A 14,529-nucleotide genomic window follows, 5' to 3' on the forward strand; every position below is an offset into this window, starting at 1 on the left:
CCCGCATATACACAAACATAAATGACGGAAGTTTTTCCTATTGGTGCTACTTCTCAGGAGAACCCTGATTGAGACAGCTAGTAAGCCCCAATTTTCTTATCTGTAAAATGCACATGCTAACGCGAATAGTCTTTACAATTGTGAAAATTCCATGAGATGCCATATATAAAGCTCTCTTAATGGATGACCATGGTAGGTATATCATCACTGTGACTGGTTTCCAAAGATGGCCCCTCATGAACCACAGCACTCAGGATTCACCTCCTTTGGTATGGCCTCCCTTCCCCCGAAATGAGCTGGGACTTTATAACCCATAGCATGAAGCAGAAATGTGCTAGCTTGTGGCCTGAGCTATCGGAGGGCCTGGCAGCTTCCTACTTTTGCACTTTTGGAAGCCCTGAGGCAGCCAGATAAGAGATCTGGCAGGACTTCCCTGGTGGTGCAATGGATAAGCATCTGCCTGCCAATGCAGGGGACATGGGTTCGATCCCTGGTCCAGGAAGATCCCACATGCTGTGGGGCAACTAACTAAGCCTGTGAGCCCCAACTACTGAGCCCACATGCTGCAGCTACTAAGGCCCGTGTGCCTAGAGCCTGTGCTCTGCAATAAGAGAAGCCAGTGCAATGAGAAGCTGGGGGACCTAAATGGAGAGTAGCCCCTGCTCGTCACAACTAGAGAAAGCCCAAGGGTAGTGATGAAGACCCACTGCAACGCAGAAGAAAGAATGAAAGCAAGAAATTTGGCTATAGTGTTGGAGAGGAAGGTTTGGAACTCCATGAAGGGAGAGGCCCAGCCTTCCAGCCTGCCCCTACCAGGGTGACAGACGTGTGAATGACATGTCCTGGACATTCCAGCCTAACTGAGCTTCTGGCCAACATCACAAGAGCAGAACTGCTGAGCTGAGCCCATCAACCTACAGAAGAGTGAACAGTGAAAAAACAGTTGTTGCTTAAAGCCACTACATTTTAGGGTGCTTTGTTGCACAGAGAGATAACTGGAACATCAATCCTGGGGGCAGAGACTTTCTTCCCCCAGAGTTCATAACGAGAGGCCAATATTATTTTGGAAGAACTATCATGTTAATTTGCCTGGATTTTGTCCCTGGTTCCCAGAAGGTGTCATATAAGTCTTTGGAATTTCCAGCGACAGTGTTTCCGAATGCAAGTCCAATGCACAGTGAGGTCAAATAACACCAAGACGTCAGAGTTTGGAACAGAGAAATGTTTATTACAGAGCCACTCAAGGAGATGTGGCCCATGCCTTAAAAATCCCAAACTCACAAGCTTTCAGCAACACCCTTTTACAGGCAAGGTGAGGGAGAGGAATGGTTGGTTGCTGTAAGCTTCCCGGTGTCAGATCCTTTGTTTTTGAAGTTAGGTCAAAAGTCAGGTAATGATGTTTCTGTAAATCTCCAAACTGTTACTCCGTTCTGACAAGAAAGGGCAAGGTCCCAAGGCACCAACTTTCACCTTCTGAATCCGGGTCCTGGCTAAGAGGAGTGGGGGGTCCCTGCAGGGGTCGTTACCCCGCTGGGGAGCGTTTATCCAGCACAGCACCCAGTCTGGGTCCTCCCACCAGTGCCCAGGTCTGGCTGAAGAGGCAGATCTCAGCTGGTGGTACCCTCCAGGCCAGGTCCCCAGGCCCTGCCCAGCTGTCATCTCTAAGGGGCTGGGTGCCCAGGATTTAACAGGCCCTCAGACTTCAGGCTGCCCAAACAGGGGCCCGGCCCCGCAGACTGACCGGTGCTGGCTGCCGCTGGGATAGACGAGGCTCACCGCTGCCTCGAGGCCTGGGCCCTGCCAGTGTGTGGCCTTGGTGAGACCCCTGGAGTCCTGTTGGACACAGCCCCAGGCTGTTCCCTCGGCCTCTCAGCTCACCCTCCAGCCCGAGGCTGGAGAGTCAGGAGGGCCCCTGGGAGAAGGTTGTGATCCACTTCTTACCTCAGTCTCCACAGGAGAACTGCAGGATCACTGGCCAAAAGAGGCCTCTAACCTCCGAGCTAACAAGCAGTATGGCGATAAAGGTTGCCTGGTAACGGTAATGCGTGCCTGCCAGCAGCTGTCCCTGTTATAATAGGAGTGTCTTTGTTACTCAGGTGGGGAGAGGTTTGGGCCACCCCAGAGTTTTAGGGAATTTGAACCTTGCAATTTAAATCTGAGCCTACAATACAGGAGACCTGGATTCAATCCCTGGATCAGGAAGATCCCCTGGAGAATGGAATGGCTACCCATTCCAGTTTTCTTGCCTAGAGAATTCCATGGACAGAGGAGCCTGGGGGGCTACAGTCGATGGAAATGCAAAAAGTCGGATGTGACTGAGCGACTAACGTGTTCAGGGCTTGGTGAGCTTCCCTGGTTGGTAAACACTCTGCATATTTTCAGGCTTCCCTCACATCTTAGTTGGTAAACAATCCGCCTGCAATTCAGGAGACCCCAGTTCGATTCCTGGGTCAGGAAGATCCCCTGGAGAAAGGATAGGCTACCAGTATTGCTGGGCTTCCCTTGTGGCTCAGCTGGTAAAGATTCCACCTGCAATGCAGGAGACCTGGGTTCTGTCCCTGGGTTGGGAAGATCCCCTGGAGAAGGGAAAGGCTACCCTCTCCAGTATTCTGGCCTGGAGAATTCCATGGACTATATAGTCCTCGGGGTTGCAGAGTCGGACACGACTAAGTGACTTTCACTTTCACTGCATGTTTTCTTCCACGGATGTGTTGGCGGGATGATGCGTTCCTGAGGATGGCAATAATGTCACATTTGGGAACCCCTCCTAGGCCTGGCCCTACTCATCTCTTCCTTTTAGCTGGGGTTATGATTTGTATCCTTGGCTGCCGTGAAACTGTAATCATAACTATGGTGCTTTCCTGAGTTCTGTGAGTCATCTTAGCAGATTATTGAACCTGAATGGGTAGTGAGAACCCTCGAGCTTGAAGCCAGCTGGTCAGCAGTGGGAGAGGCCTGGGGTCCCTGAACTTATAGCCGTGTCTGTAACTGAGCCCTGTGTCCTTGACCTGGGGAGTTGGCGTCAAGTCACTGTCCATGGTGACACTGCCGCTTAAATTGTCAGGGCAAAAGTTAAAATGCTTTGAGAGACAAAAAGAGGACTTGATTTTGCTCCTGAGATGAAAGGGGAAGAGGAAAGAGGGGGAAAAAGGGTTGAGGTACAGAGAAGTTGAAAGGAGTCAGCCAGGTGGGGAGGACTGTCCTCCATGGGGTGACCCCAGCCCTGTGACCGCCACCCCCCCCACCAGATTTTCAGTCAAATCTACCAAAGTGAAGGGGTCTATTGTGAGAGTGGATTTGATTGGAAAGGTATGAAGGAACTGGTAGGGAAAGGGAAATTTCCCCCTGCATCTGTCCTGAGGTCTTGTGGCTGGACTAATAGTAAAATTAACACAAGACAGATTAACAGGAGAAAAAGAAACAAAATTTAGTTTCTGTGCATGCAGGTCTCAAAAAAATGGAATCTAAGAAGTGGCCAAGGGAATTCCCTGGTAGTCTAGTGGTTAGGACTTGGCGCTTTCACTGATGAGCCCTATTCAGGGAACTGTTCCCCAGTTTGGGGAACTAAGATCCTTCCAACTGCTTGGCAGGGGCCCCCCAAAATGGGGGGATTATACCTCATTTATAAATAAGGATCATTTGAAGAATGCAAGAATTGCAAGAACGCAATCATGGTGGTAGATAGAAATATAATACCTTCATAGATTATGGAAAGGCCTTTGAGGGCTTCCCTGGTGGCTCAGTGGTAAAGATTTCGCCTGCCAATGCAGGAGACATGAGTTAGATCCCTGATACAGGAAAATCCCCAAATCCCGTATGCCGAGGGGCAAAACTAACCCCCTGAGCCTCAACTCCTGAGCCCAAGCTCTAGAGCCGGGGAGCTGCAAAAAGCCACAGTGAGAAGCCGAGCACCACAGCTAGAGAGTAGCCCCCACTCTCTGCAACAAGAGAAAAGCCGGCACAGCAATGAAGACTGAGCAGAGTCAAAAAAACAGCCTCTGACAAAATTCGGGATGTTTCACTGTCATTCATATTATTTTACATTAGAGAGTACTGGCCAAGGAACTAACAAAGAGAAAGAAGTCAGTGGTATGAAGATTATAAAAAGGCAATACTGTCACTATTTGCATATGACATGTTCCCCAATCTAGGAGATTCAAATGAAAAACTATGGTAAAACAGTCAGAGAATTCACTATGTTAACAGGCTATCAAATAAATATGCAGCAATGAATTAGTTTCAGATACATGGGCAAGCTTTTAGGAAATATAACACAGGGACTTCCCTGGTACTCCAGTGGCTAAGACTCTGAGTTCCCAATGCAAGGGGCCCAGGTTCGAGCCCTGGTCAGGGAACTAGATCCCAGATGCTACAACTAAGAGCCTGCACGCGGCAACTAAAGATGCTGCCTGCTGCAGATAAGACCCGGCACAGCCAGATACATAGATATTAAAAAAGGAAGGAAATATAACACAGATAATCCTCGTTTACTATAGAAAAACCATAAAGATAAAATACCGACAAATAAATGAATAGATCCATGAAAGACCTACTTGAGGAACGTTCATTTAAGGACAAACATTGATACTCTTCTGGAGGATACACAGGAAGTTTTCAACAAATGGAAAAACAGGACTTACTTCCCTGGTGGTGCGTGGATAAAAATCTGCCTGCCAATGCAAGAGACATGATGGGGCAGATCCCACATGCAACAGAGCAACTAAGCCCGTGAGCCACAACTACTGAGCTTGTGAGCCCAGAGCCTGTGCTCCACAACAAGAGAAGCCACCGCAACGAGAAGCCTGCACACCGCATTGAAGAGGGGTGACCCCTGCTTGCTGTAACTACAGAAAAGCCTGCACAAAGCCACGAAGACCCAGTGCAGCCAAAAATAAATAAGTAAATAAAGTTCAATTTTTAAAAAATGGAAAAACGAATCATTTGGATATGTTAGAAATAGCAGTTATTCCAGATTTATTAAATGTAATGTGATTCTAATAAAGAACTTTGTTTGAAATAAGGTAAGCTGACTTTGAGGTTGATATAGTAATAAACATAAACAAAAATAGCCAGAACACTCTGAAAATGGGGTATAATGAGGTGGGCTTCCCTGGTGGTCCAGCAGCAAAGTATCCACCTGCCAAGGCAGGAGATGCAGGAGCTGTGGGTTTGATCCTTGGATTGGGAAGATCCCCTGCAGAAGGAAAGGGCAACCCACTCCAGTCTTCTTGGCTGGGAAACTTCATGGACAGAGAAGCCTGGTGGGCTGCAATCCCTGGGGTCACAGAGAGTGGGACAGAACTTAGTGACAAAGACCATTACCATTACATGTAAAATTAATCAGAAAATTTAAGCTACAGTTTGGTATATGATGAAGAAGCATCTTTAAACAAAGTTAGTAGGGAAAAGCTGGGCTAGTTAGTAACTGGTGTTGGGGCAGCCAGGTAGCCATCTGAAAAAGAAAATTGGATCTTTACTTCATATTGTGTGTACATCAGGATAAATTCCATACGGTTCAAAGACTCAAATATGAGTAATGAAACCATACACATACATACCAAGAAAACCTTGAGATTCAAAATCTTGCAGGTTTTTCTTTCTTTTTTTTATGGCCATGCCTGGAAGCTTGCAGAATCTTTGTTTCCCCACTAGGGATCAAACCCACACCCCAGCGCTGGACAGGTAAGGAATTCCCCAAATCTGGCAGGTTTAAAAGAAAAGAGGAAACAAAGCAAAAGTCTCCATGCCAAAAGGCTTTCAGGAAAATGAAAGACAAATGACAAAAGAGGAAAAAATATCCATAACTCACATTATAATCTATTATCATATCTCACTATGTCATTAGTAGTTACCACAATCAATCAAGAAAGGACAAAATGATTCAGGAGAGAAAGAGAGAAAAGATATGAACAGGGGCTTCCCTGGTGGCTCAGTGGTAAAGAATCTGCCTGCCAATACAGGAAACACGGGCTCAATCCCTGATCTGGGAAGATCCCAAAGGTCTTGGAGCAACTAAGCCTGTGTGCCTCAACTCTTCAGCCTGTGCTCCAGAGCCTGGGATCTGCAACTCCTGAGCCCACACGCCACAGCTACTGAAGCCCGCAAGCCCTAGGGCCCAAGCTCCTCAACAAGAGAAGCCACCACAATGAGAAGACCATGCACTGCAGCCAGAGAGTAGCTCCAGCTGTCTGCAGCTAGAGAAAGCCTGCCCAGCAAATGAAGACCCAGCACAGCCAAAAATAAACAAATAAATAAAAGTATACACATACAAAACAGATGAAAAGATAGTTCATGGAAAATGGAATACATGCGAGTCAAACGAAGAGATATTTAACTTCACTCATAATGAGAGAAAAGCAAATTAAAACTCTTATGCCATTTTTCAACTTTCTAGATTGGCAAAATTCAGACATTTGATAACACTGTTGGTGAGGCTATAGGGGAAATGCTGACCACGCAAAGGGGTACAACAAGGAAGGAAGGCAACATAACAATATCTGTAAACTTTCAAATGGGTGCATTCAGCTCAAAATTCTCACTTCTGGAAATCCTACAAACTACAGCGATCTTGTAGTACAGAGAGCTTCCCAGGTGGCGCTAGTGGTGAAGAACCAGCCTGCCAATGCAGGAGATGTAAGAGATGCAGGTTCGAAGCAGGTTCAATCCCTGGGTCGGGAAGATCTGGAGGAGGGCATGGCAACCCACTCCGGTATTCTTGCCTGGAAAATCCCATGGACAGAGGAGCCTGGCAGGCTACAGTCCATAGGGTCGCACAGAGTTGGACATGATTGAAGCAACTTAGCATGCACACACGTACTACAGATATTCTATGTAATAAAGAATCTAAGATGTGCTATCATTTTTATGAAAATGCTGTATTCACCATCAAATGTAAGATAGACCTCAATTTCAGAGATATCAATATATGAAAACTGCATTTAGAATCAGTAATACTGTATTTGTACCCATGCTATGAGATATGCAGACAAGATTAACTATTATTGCTTTTTATTTTTTGGCCAATAGAAAAAACCTAAATGCCCATCAGTATGTTCCTGGTTATGTAAATTACAACATAACCACAGAATGGAATGAAATACACCTCTAAAAAAGAATAAGGAACTATAGTGGTTTGGAATGATCCTTATGTTCTTACTAAAAATGCAATGCATAAATCAATAAATATAATTTGCCAACTTCTGTAATGAAGAAAGCAAAACCAATAAAACCACCCAGCTTTGCATTTACTTGTGTATATATAGGGAAACTGGAAAGACAGAAGTACTGTGGTTATAGATGGGAATTGTACTAAGCACTGGGTGGAGAGGGGACAGAGATAGAAGACTTTTCATTGTGCAGTTTATATCTGGGGGGCTTACAAATATTTACCAAAAAGGTATTTAAAAAGCAAAAAAATCCAGAAATTTCAGATATTCTTGAATACACAATTTATCGTATAATATATACAGCATTGACTTTGCTTGTCCTTTGAAATGCCTCATAAAACACAAAACTAATCTTACACTAATAACTTCTGTTGAAACTGACGTGAAGAAAACTCAAGAGGAATTATCAGAACTGACAATTTCCAGTTCTCTCCATGGCCTTCCAGTCCTACAGGAATTCCTGTTCCTATCACTGCTATTTGATGATTTCTTTCCTCACCATGGGCTCTCTTGGCAGTTTTTCTTCATCAAGCCTCAATTTTAGAAAACCATTCTTCTCTTCAGTGAAGCAATTTGAAAAGACATTTCCACAATGCAGGGAAAAGAATCTGGATCAATCACAAACTCAAAGGACGTCAAAAGAGTCATAAGGTTTTGATCTTTTTTTCATTTCTTCTGAGTTTTTCTCGATAAGCTACCTTTTTTCCCCCAGCTGTGCTTTGCCTTATTCTCAGTACTTTGTAAATTCAAGTTGCAGGAGTGGTATACAACACTGTCTTGAAGGCAGAGTTCTTCTGAAAGTAGTTGCATCATTAAACTATTCTCTACTGATAAACTTATCACAACCAAGTTGTTCTATCAGAGGATTGATAATTTCAGATGCAGTCAGAATTATACTAAATGTTAAAATATCAAAATCCATCCTCTGAGGATTCCGCTGATATTCTGCGTCAAACGCCGCTTCCCTGGCTCTGCAGGCTTCCACAAATCTCCTGCGCCGTCCTTCAAGCTCCTGAATTCGGCCGGGAGCAATCGGGTAGTGTTCCAGATAGTGGCGGAGGAACTGCTGGTAATTAATTCCTAAAACGCCAAGTGGGTGACGGAGGCGGAGATATGGTAACGCAGCCAGGCCCGGGCCGTTCCTGGACCAGGGTCTGCCCTCGGGACCCTCTTCCTCCGCTGGCTCCACCAACAATCGGGCGACCTCTGCCATCCGGGCTTCCCTGGCCGCTGCCCCCAGGCCTTCTCTGGACGCCGCCATCGGACCTTCCCTGGCCCCCGGCACTGGACCTTCCACGGGTGAAGCCATCGGACCTTCTCCGGCCGCCGCCATCGGACGGTCCCTGGCCTCCACAGGCTGCGCGGGGGCCGGCTCCCGCCTCCTGCCGCCTACCTCCCCCTGCCGGACGTCGCCGTTGTCATTTGCTGCGCCCGCCGGTGGGACACCTTTGTCCGCGGGCAGCTCGGACATCCCGGATCGCGGGGTCAGCTCGGCCGCTAGCACAAATACTGGGATAACGGCACAGCGCGGTTAGCGATGTGCACGTAAGTGCACGTAACTGCGCGTTCATGAGCGCTCTGCACACTGATCCACGCTGTGTGTGCAAACCCACGTGCGCGAGCGTAGGGTGTGCTGCTTAAATTGAGTACTGCGCATGCGTCCTGCCCGCGCGACTGCAGTCTTCCAGGCACCACCTAGCGGCTGGAAGAGCCAACACACCTGAAATCTTACCCAGAAAGTCTGAGGGCGGTGTGTTAAGTCTCTTCAGTCTTCTTTGAGACCCTATGGACTGTAGCCCGCCAGGCTCCTCTGTCCATGGGATTTTTCAGGCAAGAATACTGAAGTGGTTTGCCATTCCCTCCTCCAGAGGACCACCTTTTGTCAGAACTCTTCGCTATGACCTGTCTTGGGTGGCCCTGCACGACATGGCTCATAGCTTCATTGAGTTCGGCAAGTCTTTTCACCACAAGACTGTGATCCATGAAGGTGTGCGCCACCAGGAAAGTCCTCTAAACCTTCTTTTTGTACAACATACCATGCAGAAAAAAATATACAAAATATAAATATACAACAGAATGACTTATTGCAAAGTGAACGTACCTATGACCACCACTCGGGTCAAGGAATTATTTCTAGTATCCCAGAATCCTTCCTCCCTTCTATCACTTTCTACGCGGGGGTAACTACTATACTGATGGTATAGTAGTGGTGATGGTAATCATTTTCTTGCTTTTCTTTCTGTTTGACTACCTAAGGGTGTATCCCTTAATTTTGCTTGTTTTTTTTTTTGAAGTTTATATACTCTTGTGTCTGGTTTCGTTCAAACCTTATTTTTACGTATCACCTATGTTTTTCATTGCAATTATAAATAGATAATTTTTTCCATAGTTACACATTCATTACCATTATTTTTATGTCTCATAATATTGCAACATGCATCTTAAGTACTGACTCTCCAGTTATTTTTCTTTATTCTAATTAACATGAGAAATACCTTATGAAGAAATTCCCCCTTTAATGTTGCTCACGATAACCCCTGTCGTGATTCAGGGGCATCACGACAACAGAAACAGTGACTCACTGTTTTCTGCCCTGTCAGGAGCAGTTAATTTGAGGCATTAGGTCTCATCTGCAGATCATAAAGTTGAATTTTTATTTTCCTAAGCCCTACATTGATAAAAACACAACATCCAGCCTGTGTTGCTTCAAACACAACTTCCCCCCAGCATCTCTGCAGTCTTTTAAGTGTGTGTGGCTCCTTTAAGGTGCCCAGGCTAGTTCGGAGACCTAAGGTCCATTGCTGCCACCCTCAGGCTGCCTGGAAAATCACAAATATTTAATAAAAGAATTTCCAGATTTAGATGGGATAGCAATAGCTCTAAACAAAATCATGGTTTACTTGGGTCTTCCCTGGTAGTACAGCGGATAAGAATCCGCCTGTCAATGCAGAGGACACGGGTGCGATCCCTGGTCCTGGAAGATCCCTCATGCCACAGAGCAATTAAACCTGAGAGCTACAACTACTGAAGCCCGTGAGCCTAAAGCCTGTGCTCCTCAGCAAGAGAAGCCACTGCAATGAGAAGCCTGTGCACTACAATGAAGAGTGACCCGATCGCTGCAACTACAGAGAGCCTGTGCACAGCAGCAAAGACCTAGGACAGGCAAACAAATAAATAAAAGCATGTTGTATTGGGAATTCCTTGGCAGTTCAGTGGTTAGGACTCTGATCTCTCATAGGTGTGTGCTGCAGCCCCCCAAAACCTAAAACAACTCTCCCCCAGTTATGGTGTATTGAACAAAAATGCTCATGTGGGGGAGATGAAAGCAAACGTTTGAGATAGATTCCAGGTTAGCTATTGCTCCCAGTGTTTCTCCTGTGTAGTGGCTGCAGCATCCTAGTCTCTGACTCACTATCAGTGTTTCACAATCACTTGAGGACAATTTCAGTCATGCTTCAGACTAAACAATCAATAGAGCTGATATCAGGGGCCCCACGCTGATATATTCTTTACAGGAAAAATAAGAGAGATAATGAGGAAAGAGACAGGATCTGCTTTTCCCAAAGGCTGCAAAGTCTGTGATAAATAGCACTGGTGGGAAATTTGTCCTTCCTCTGACCAAAGATATCCTTTAAAGGATAAATACCCATGTTAACCTTGAAATTAAATCTGTACTTTTATGGATATGGAATGAAACCACAATTCAGAATGTGCATTTGGCTTAGATAATTGGGGAAATCATAATGTCCTTCTTGCATCTGGTTTTCCCCAAAGACTATTCTAAAAATTAAAATTGTCTTTATTTGTGGCTGTGCTGGGTCTTCACTGCTGTGTGCAGGCTTTCTCTAGTTGCAGTGTGCAGGTTTTTCATTGAGGTGTCTTCTCTTGTTGCATGGACTTCAGTAGTTGCAGTACTTGGGCTTAGTCGCTCCAAAGCATGTGGAATCTTCCTGGACCAGGGATCGAACCTGTGTCCTCTGCATTGACAGAAAGAAAGGAGAAGAAAAATGTAGCTCAGTCATGTCCGACTCTTTGTGATCCCATGAGCTGTACAGTCCATGGAATTTTCCAGGCCAGAATACGGGAGTGCGGGAGTGGGTAGCCTTTCCCTTCTCCAGGGAATCTTCCCAACCCAGGGATCGAACTCAGTCTCCTGCATTGGCAGGCAGACTCTTATCAACTGGACCTCCAAGGAAGTCCCATTCTTATATCCTTATTACCCCTGATTATCCTAGGCCTTACATCTTCTGCTCACTAGATGGGCTTGAACTGACTTAATGGTAGATATGACTAACCTAGACAGCATATTAAAAAGCAGAGACATTACTTTGTCAACAAAGTTCCATCTAGTCAAAGCTATGGTTTTTCCAGTAGTCATGTATGGATGTGAGAGTTGAACTATAAAGAAAGCTTAATGCCGAAGCATTGATGCTTTTGAACTGTGGTGTTGGAGAAGACTCTTGAGAGTCCCTTGGACTGCAAGGAGATCCAAACAGTCCATCCTAAAGGAGATCAGTCCTGAATATTCGTTGGAAGGACTGATGTTGAAGCTGAAACTCCAATACTTTGGCCACCTGATGTAAAGAACTGACTGATTGAAAAAGACCCTGATGCTGGGAAAGATTGAAGGCAGGAGGAGAAGGGGATGACAGAGGATGGTTGGATGGCATCATCGACTCGATGGACATGAGTTTGAGTGAACTCTGGGAGTTGGTGATGGACAGAGGGAGACCTGGTGTGCTGCAGTTCATGGGGTCGCAAAGAGTTGAACACGACTGAGCGACTGAACTGAACTGAAATGGTAGATATAGGTGCCTCTTCCTCTAAAGGGCTTTTCCATGTTTGCCTGTTTCTCCTGAGATACTTAACGCTGCGGTGAGACCCTAAACATGATGTTACAAGCCTTGTCTCTTTCCCCAAGATTGTTACTGTGCTAGATTAATTGTAAAAGTAACCCCCATTCTCCATCCTCTCTGTTTCTTACACCCTTTGTGATAAGAGTTTGCAGCGCTTCTCATCAGAAGGTGGATTGTTTTTCTCTATCCCTTGAATCTGAGCTGGCCTTGTGACTTGCTTTGACCGGTAGGATGAGGCAGAAATGATGGTGTGTCAGTCTCGAGACTAGGCTTTAAGAAGCATTTCTTTCTTCCATTCTCTCCTGGACTCCTGTCTCGACCAGGAGAACAACCCTGGACCAGCTTGCTGGATGGTGGAAGACAATTTGGAAAGTGGTCTCAGACAAGGCATATAAGACCAGTCAGTCCTTGGATTTCTTTCTTTTTTTTTTTTCCTGGTCCTGGGAATTCTATCTGTCCAGTGCTTAGGACTCTGCTTACACTGCTGGGGTCTGGGTTCAATCACTGGTCAGGGCAGGCAAAAAAAAAAAAACCAAAAAACAAAAAACAAAAAAACAATCAGTCCCCAGCTGAGCTAGACTTAGGCTTAGGCTCATAGGCTAAATAAATGCTTGTTATTTTATGTTGTCGTGATTAACGTGAATTGCCATGCAACATTATTACGATGACAAATAGCTGTTCCAGAAACTGGTATCAGGACTTAGGTAATGTCCTAAGAAAAGGCTAAAATACGGAGGGAGAGCTGTGAGGAAATTGTTAGTGGAGCAGAAAAAATGATGACTCATGTTACGTTGTAGTGAAATAATTGGCCAACTGTTGCCTGTGATTACCCAGAAATAGAGACAGAAATAGAAAACGGAAAGTATTTGGCTAGGGCAATACCCAGACATAATGCTGGTTACTAACTGTTGAGTATCATGAGGGTTAGCAAGAAAGGGCTGACCTATAGAAGGAACTGACTGATTTCCCAGAATTTAGAAGAACTATAGAAGGCCTATGACTTGCTAGCCTGGGAAAGAAAAGCTTTTCTCACATCCAATCTCTCCAGTCACAAAAGATGGTCAAAGTGAAAAAGCCTGTGAGTACTGATCAAATTAAGGGTGTGGCTTTACGACCCTTTATTAAGAGCTCAAAAATATGAGGCAGTGCCTCCCAATGAGACAAAAGGATTTCTAGGAAGTTTATGGGCATGGTCCTGTAGAAAAATGATCTTAATATAGGAAGAAGTCTAGAGAGCAAGGTGCACCCAGCTTTACTGAGATGAATTGACATGAAATATTGTTTAAGTTTTGGGCCTCCCGGGTGGCTCAGATGGTAAAGAATCTGTCTGTGATGCAGGGAGACCTGGGTTCGATTCTTGGGTTGAAAAGATTCCCTGGAGAAGGAAATGGCTACCGACTCCAGTATTCTTGCTTGGAAAATTTCATGAACAGAGGAGCCTGGGGGGCTATAGTCCATGGGATCGCAAGGAGTCGGACCTGACTTAGTGACTGAACACACAAGCACACACATACATATTGAGTAAGTTTAAGTCATGCAATGTGATGGTTTGATATGTGTATGTATTTTCTAGTAATTACAATGGGGTTAGTTAACACTTTCATCCGCTCACATAACTAGCTTTTTTTTTTTTTTGGTGATGGTAGTAAAGATACTTAAGTGCTACTGTCTTAACAACTTTGAAGTATATAACACTATTAATTATAATCACCATGCTGAATACTAGATCCCCAGAACTTATCCACCTTTTAAAAATTTTTTGTTTTTAATTGAGGATAATTGCTTACAACTTTGGTTCTTCCATTACAACAACATGAATCAGCCATAAGTATACGCATATCCCTTCCCTCGTGAGTCTCCCTTCCACCCCCACCCCTCCCCAATTTACTCATCTTAAAACTGGAAGTTTGTACCCTTGACCAATTCTCCCCACTTCCCCCACCTCCCAGTCTCTAACAACCACCAGTCTATTCTCTGCTTCTGTGAATATGGATTTTTTAGTTTCCACGTATAAGTGATACCATTTCCCTGTCTGACTTATCTCACTTAGCATAATGCCCTCTAGGTCCATCCATGTTGTCACAAATGGCATGATTTTCTTTTTTCTCAACAGTGAAACAATTTGTTGTTGTTCAGTTGTTGACTTTTGCTCAACTCTTTGCGATCCCGTGGACTGCAGCACGCCAGGCTTCCCTCTCCTTCACTATCTCCTGGAGTTTGCTCAGATTCATGTCTAATAGGTCAGTGATGCTATCTAATCATCTCATCCTCTGCCACTCTCTTCTCCTTTTGCTTTCAATCTTTCCCAGCATCAGGGTCTTTTCCAATAGGTCGGCTCTCGAGTCAGGTGGCCAAAGTATTGGACCTTCAGCTTCAGTATCAGTCCTTTCAATGAATATTCAGGTTGATTTCCTTTAGGATTGACTGGCTTGATCTTGCTATCCAAGGGACTCTCAAGAGTCTTCTCCAGCACCACAATTCCAAAGCATCAATTCTTTGGTGCTCAG

The 14,529-nt window shown here is 45.1% G+C and overlaps 1 protein-coding gene across 1 annotated transcript; it reads right to left on the bottom strand.

Annotated features, from left to right (window-relative positions):
• Positions 1-4,952: 4,952 nt before the first annotated feature.
• Positions 4,953-8,776, bottom strand: LOC138418858 (EP300-interacting inhibitor of differentiation 2). The gene has a single exon (XM_069550755.1). The coding sequence runs from the start codon at positions 8,635-8,637 to the stop codon at positions 7,984-7,986; it is 654 nt and encodes a 217-aa protein (XP_069406856.1). The 5' UTR covers positions 8,638-8,776; the 3' UTR covers positions 4,953-7,983.
• Positions 8,777-14,529: the final 5,753 nt, after the last annotated feature.

This window comes from Ovis canadensis, chromosome 14 (genome assembly GCF_042477335.2).
Source record: "Ovis canadensis isolate MfBH-ARS-UI-01 breed Bighorn chromosome 14, ARS-UI_OviCan_v2, whole genome shotgun sequence".
Taxonomy (NCBI): domain Eukaryota; kingdom Metazoa; phylum Chordata; class Mammalia; order Artiodactyla; family Bovidae; genus Ovis; species Ovis canadensis.

Bases quoted from the DNA above. Each gene is read 5' to 3' on its own strand.
- LOC138418858 (XM_069550755.1), bottom strand. From the start codon at position 8,637: ATGTCCGAGCTGCCCGCGGACAAAGGTGTCCCACCGGCGGGCGCAGCA.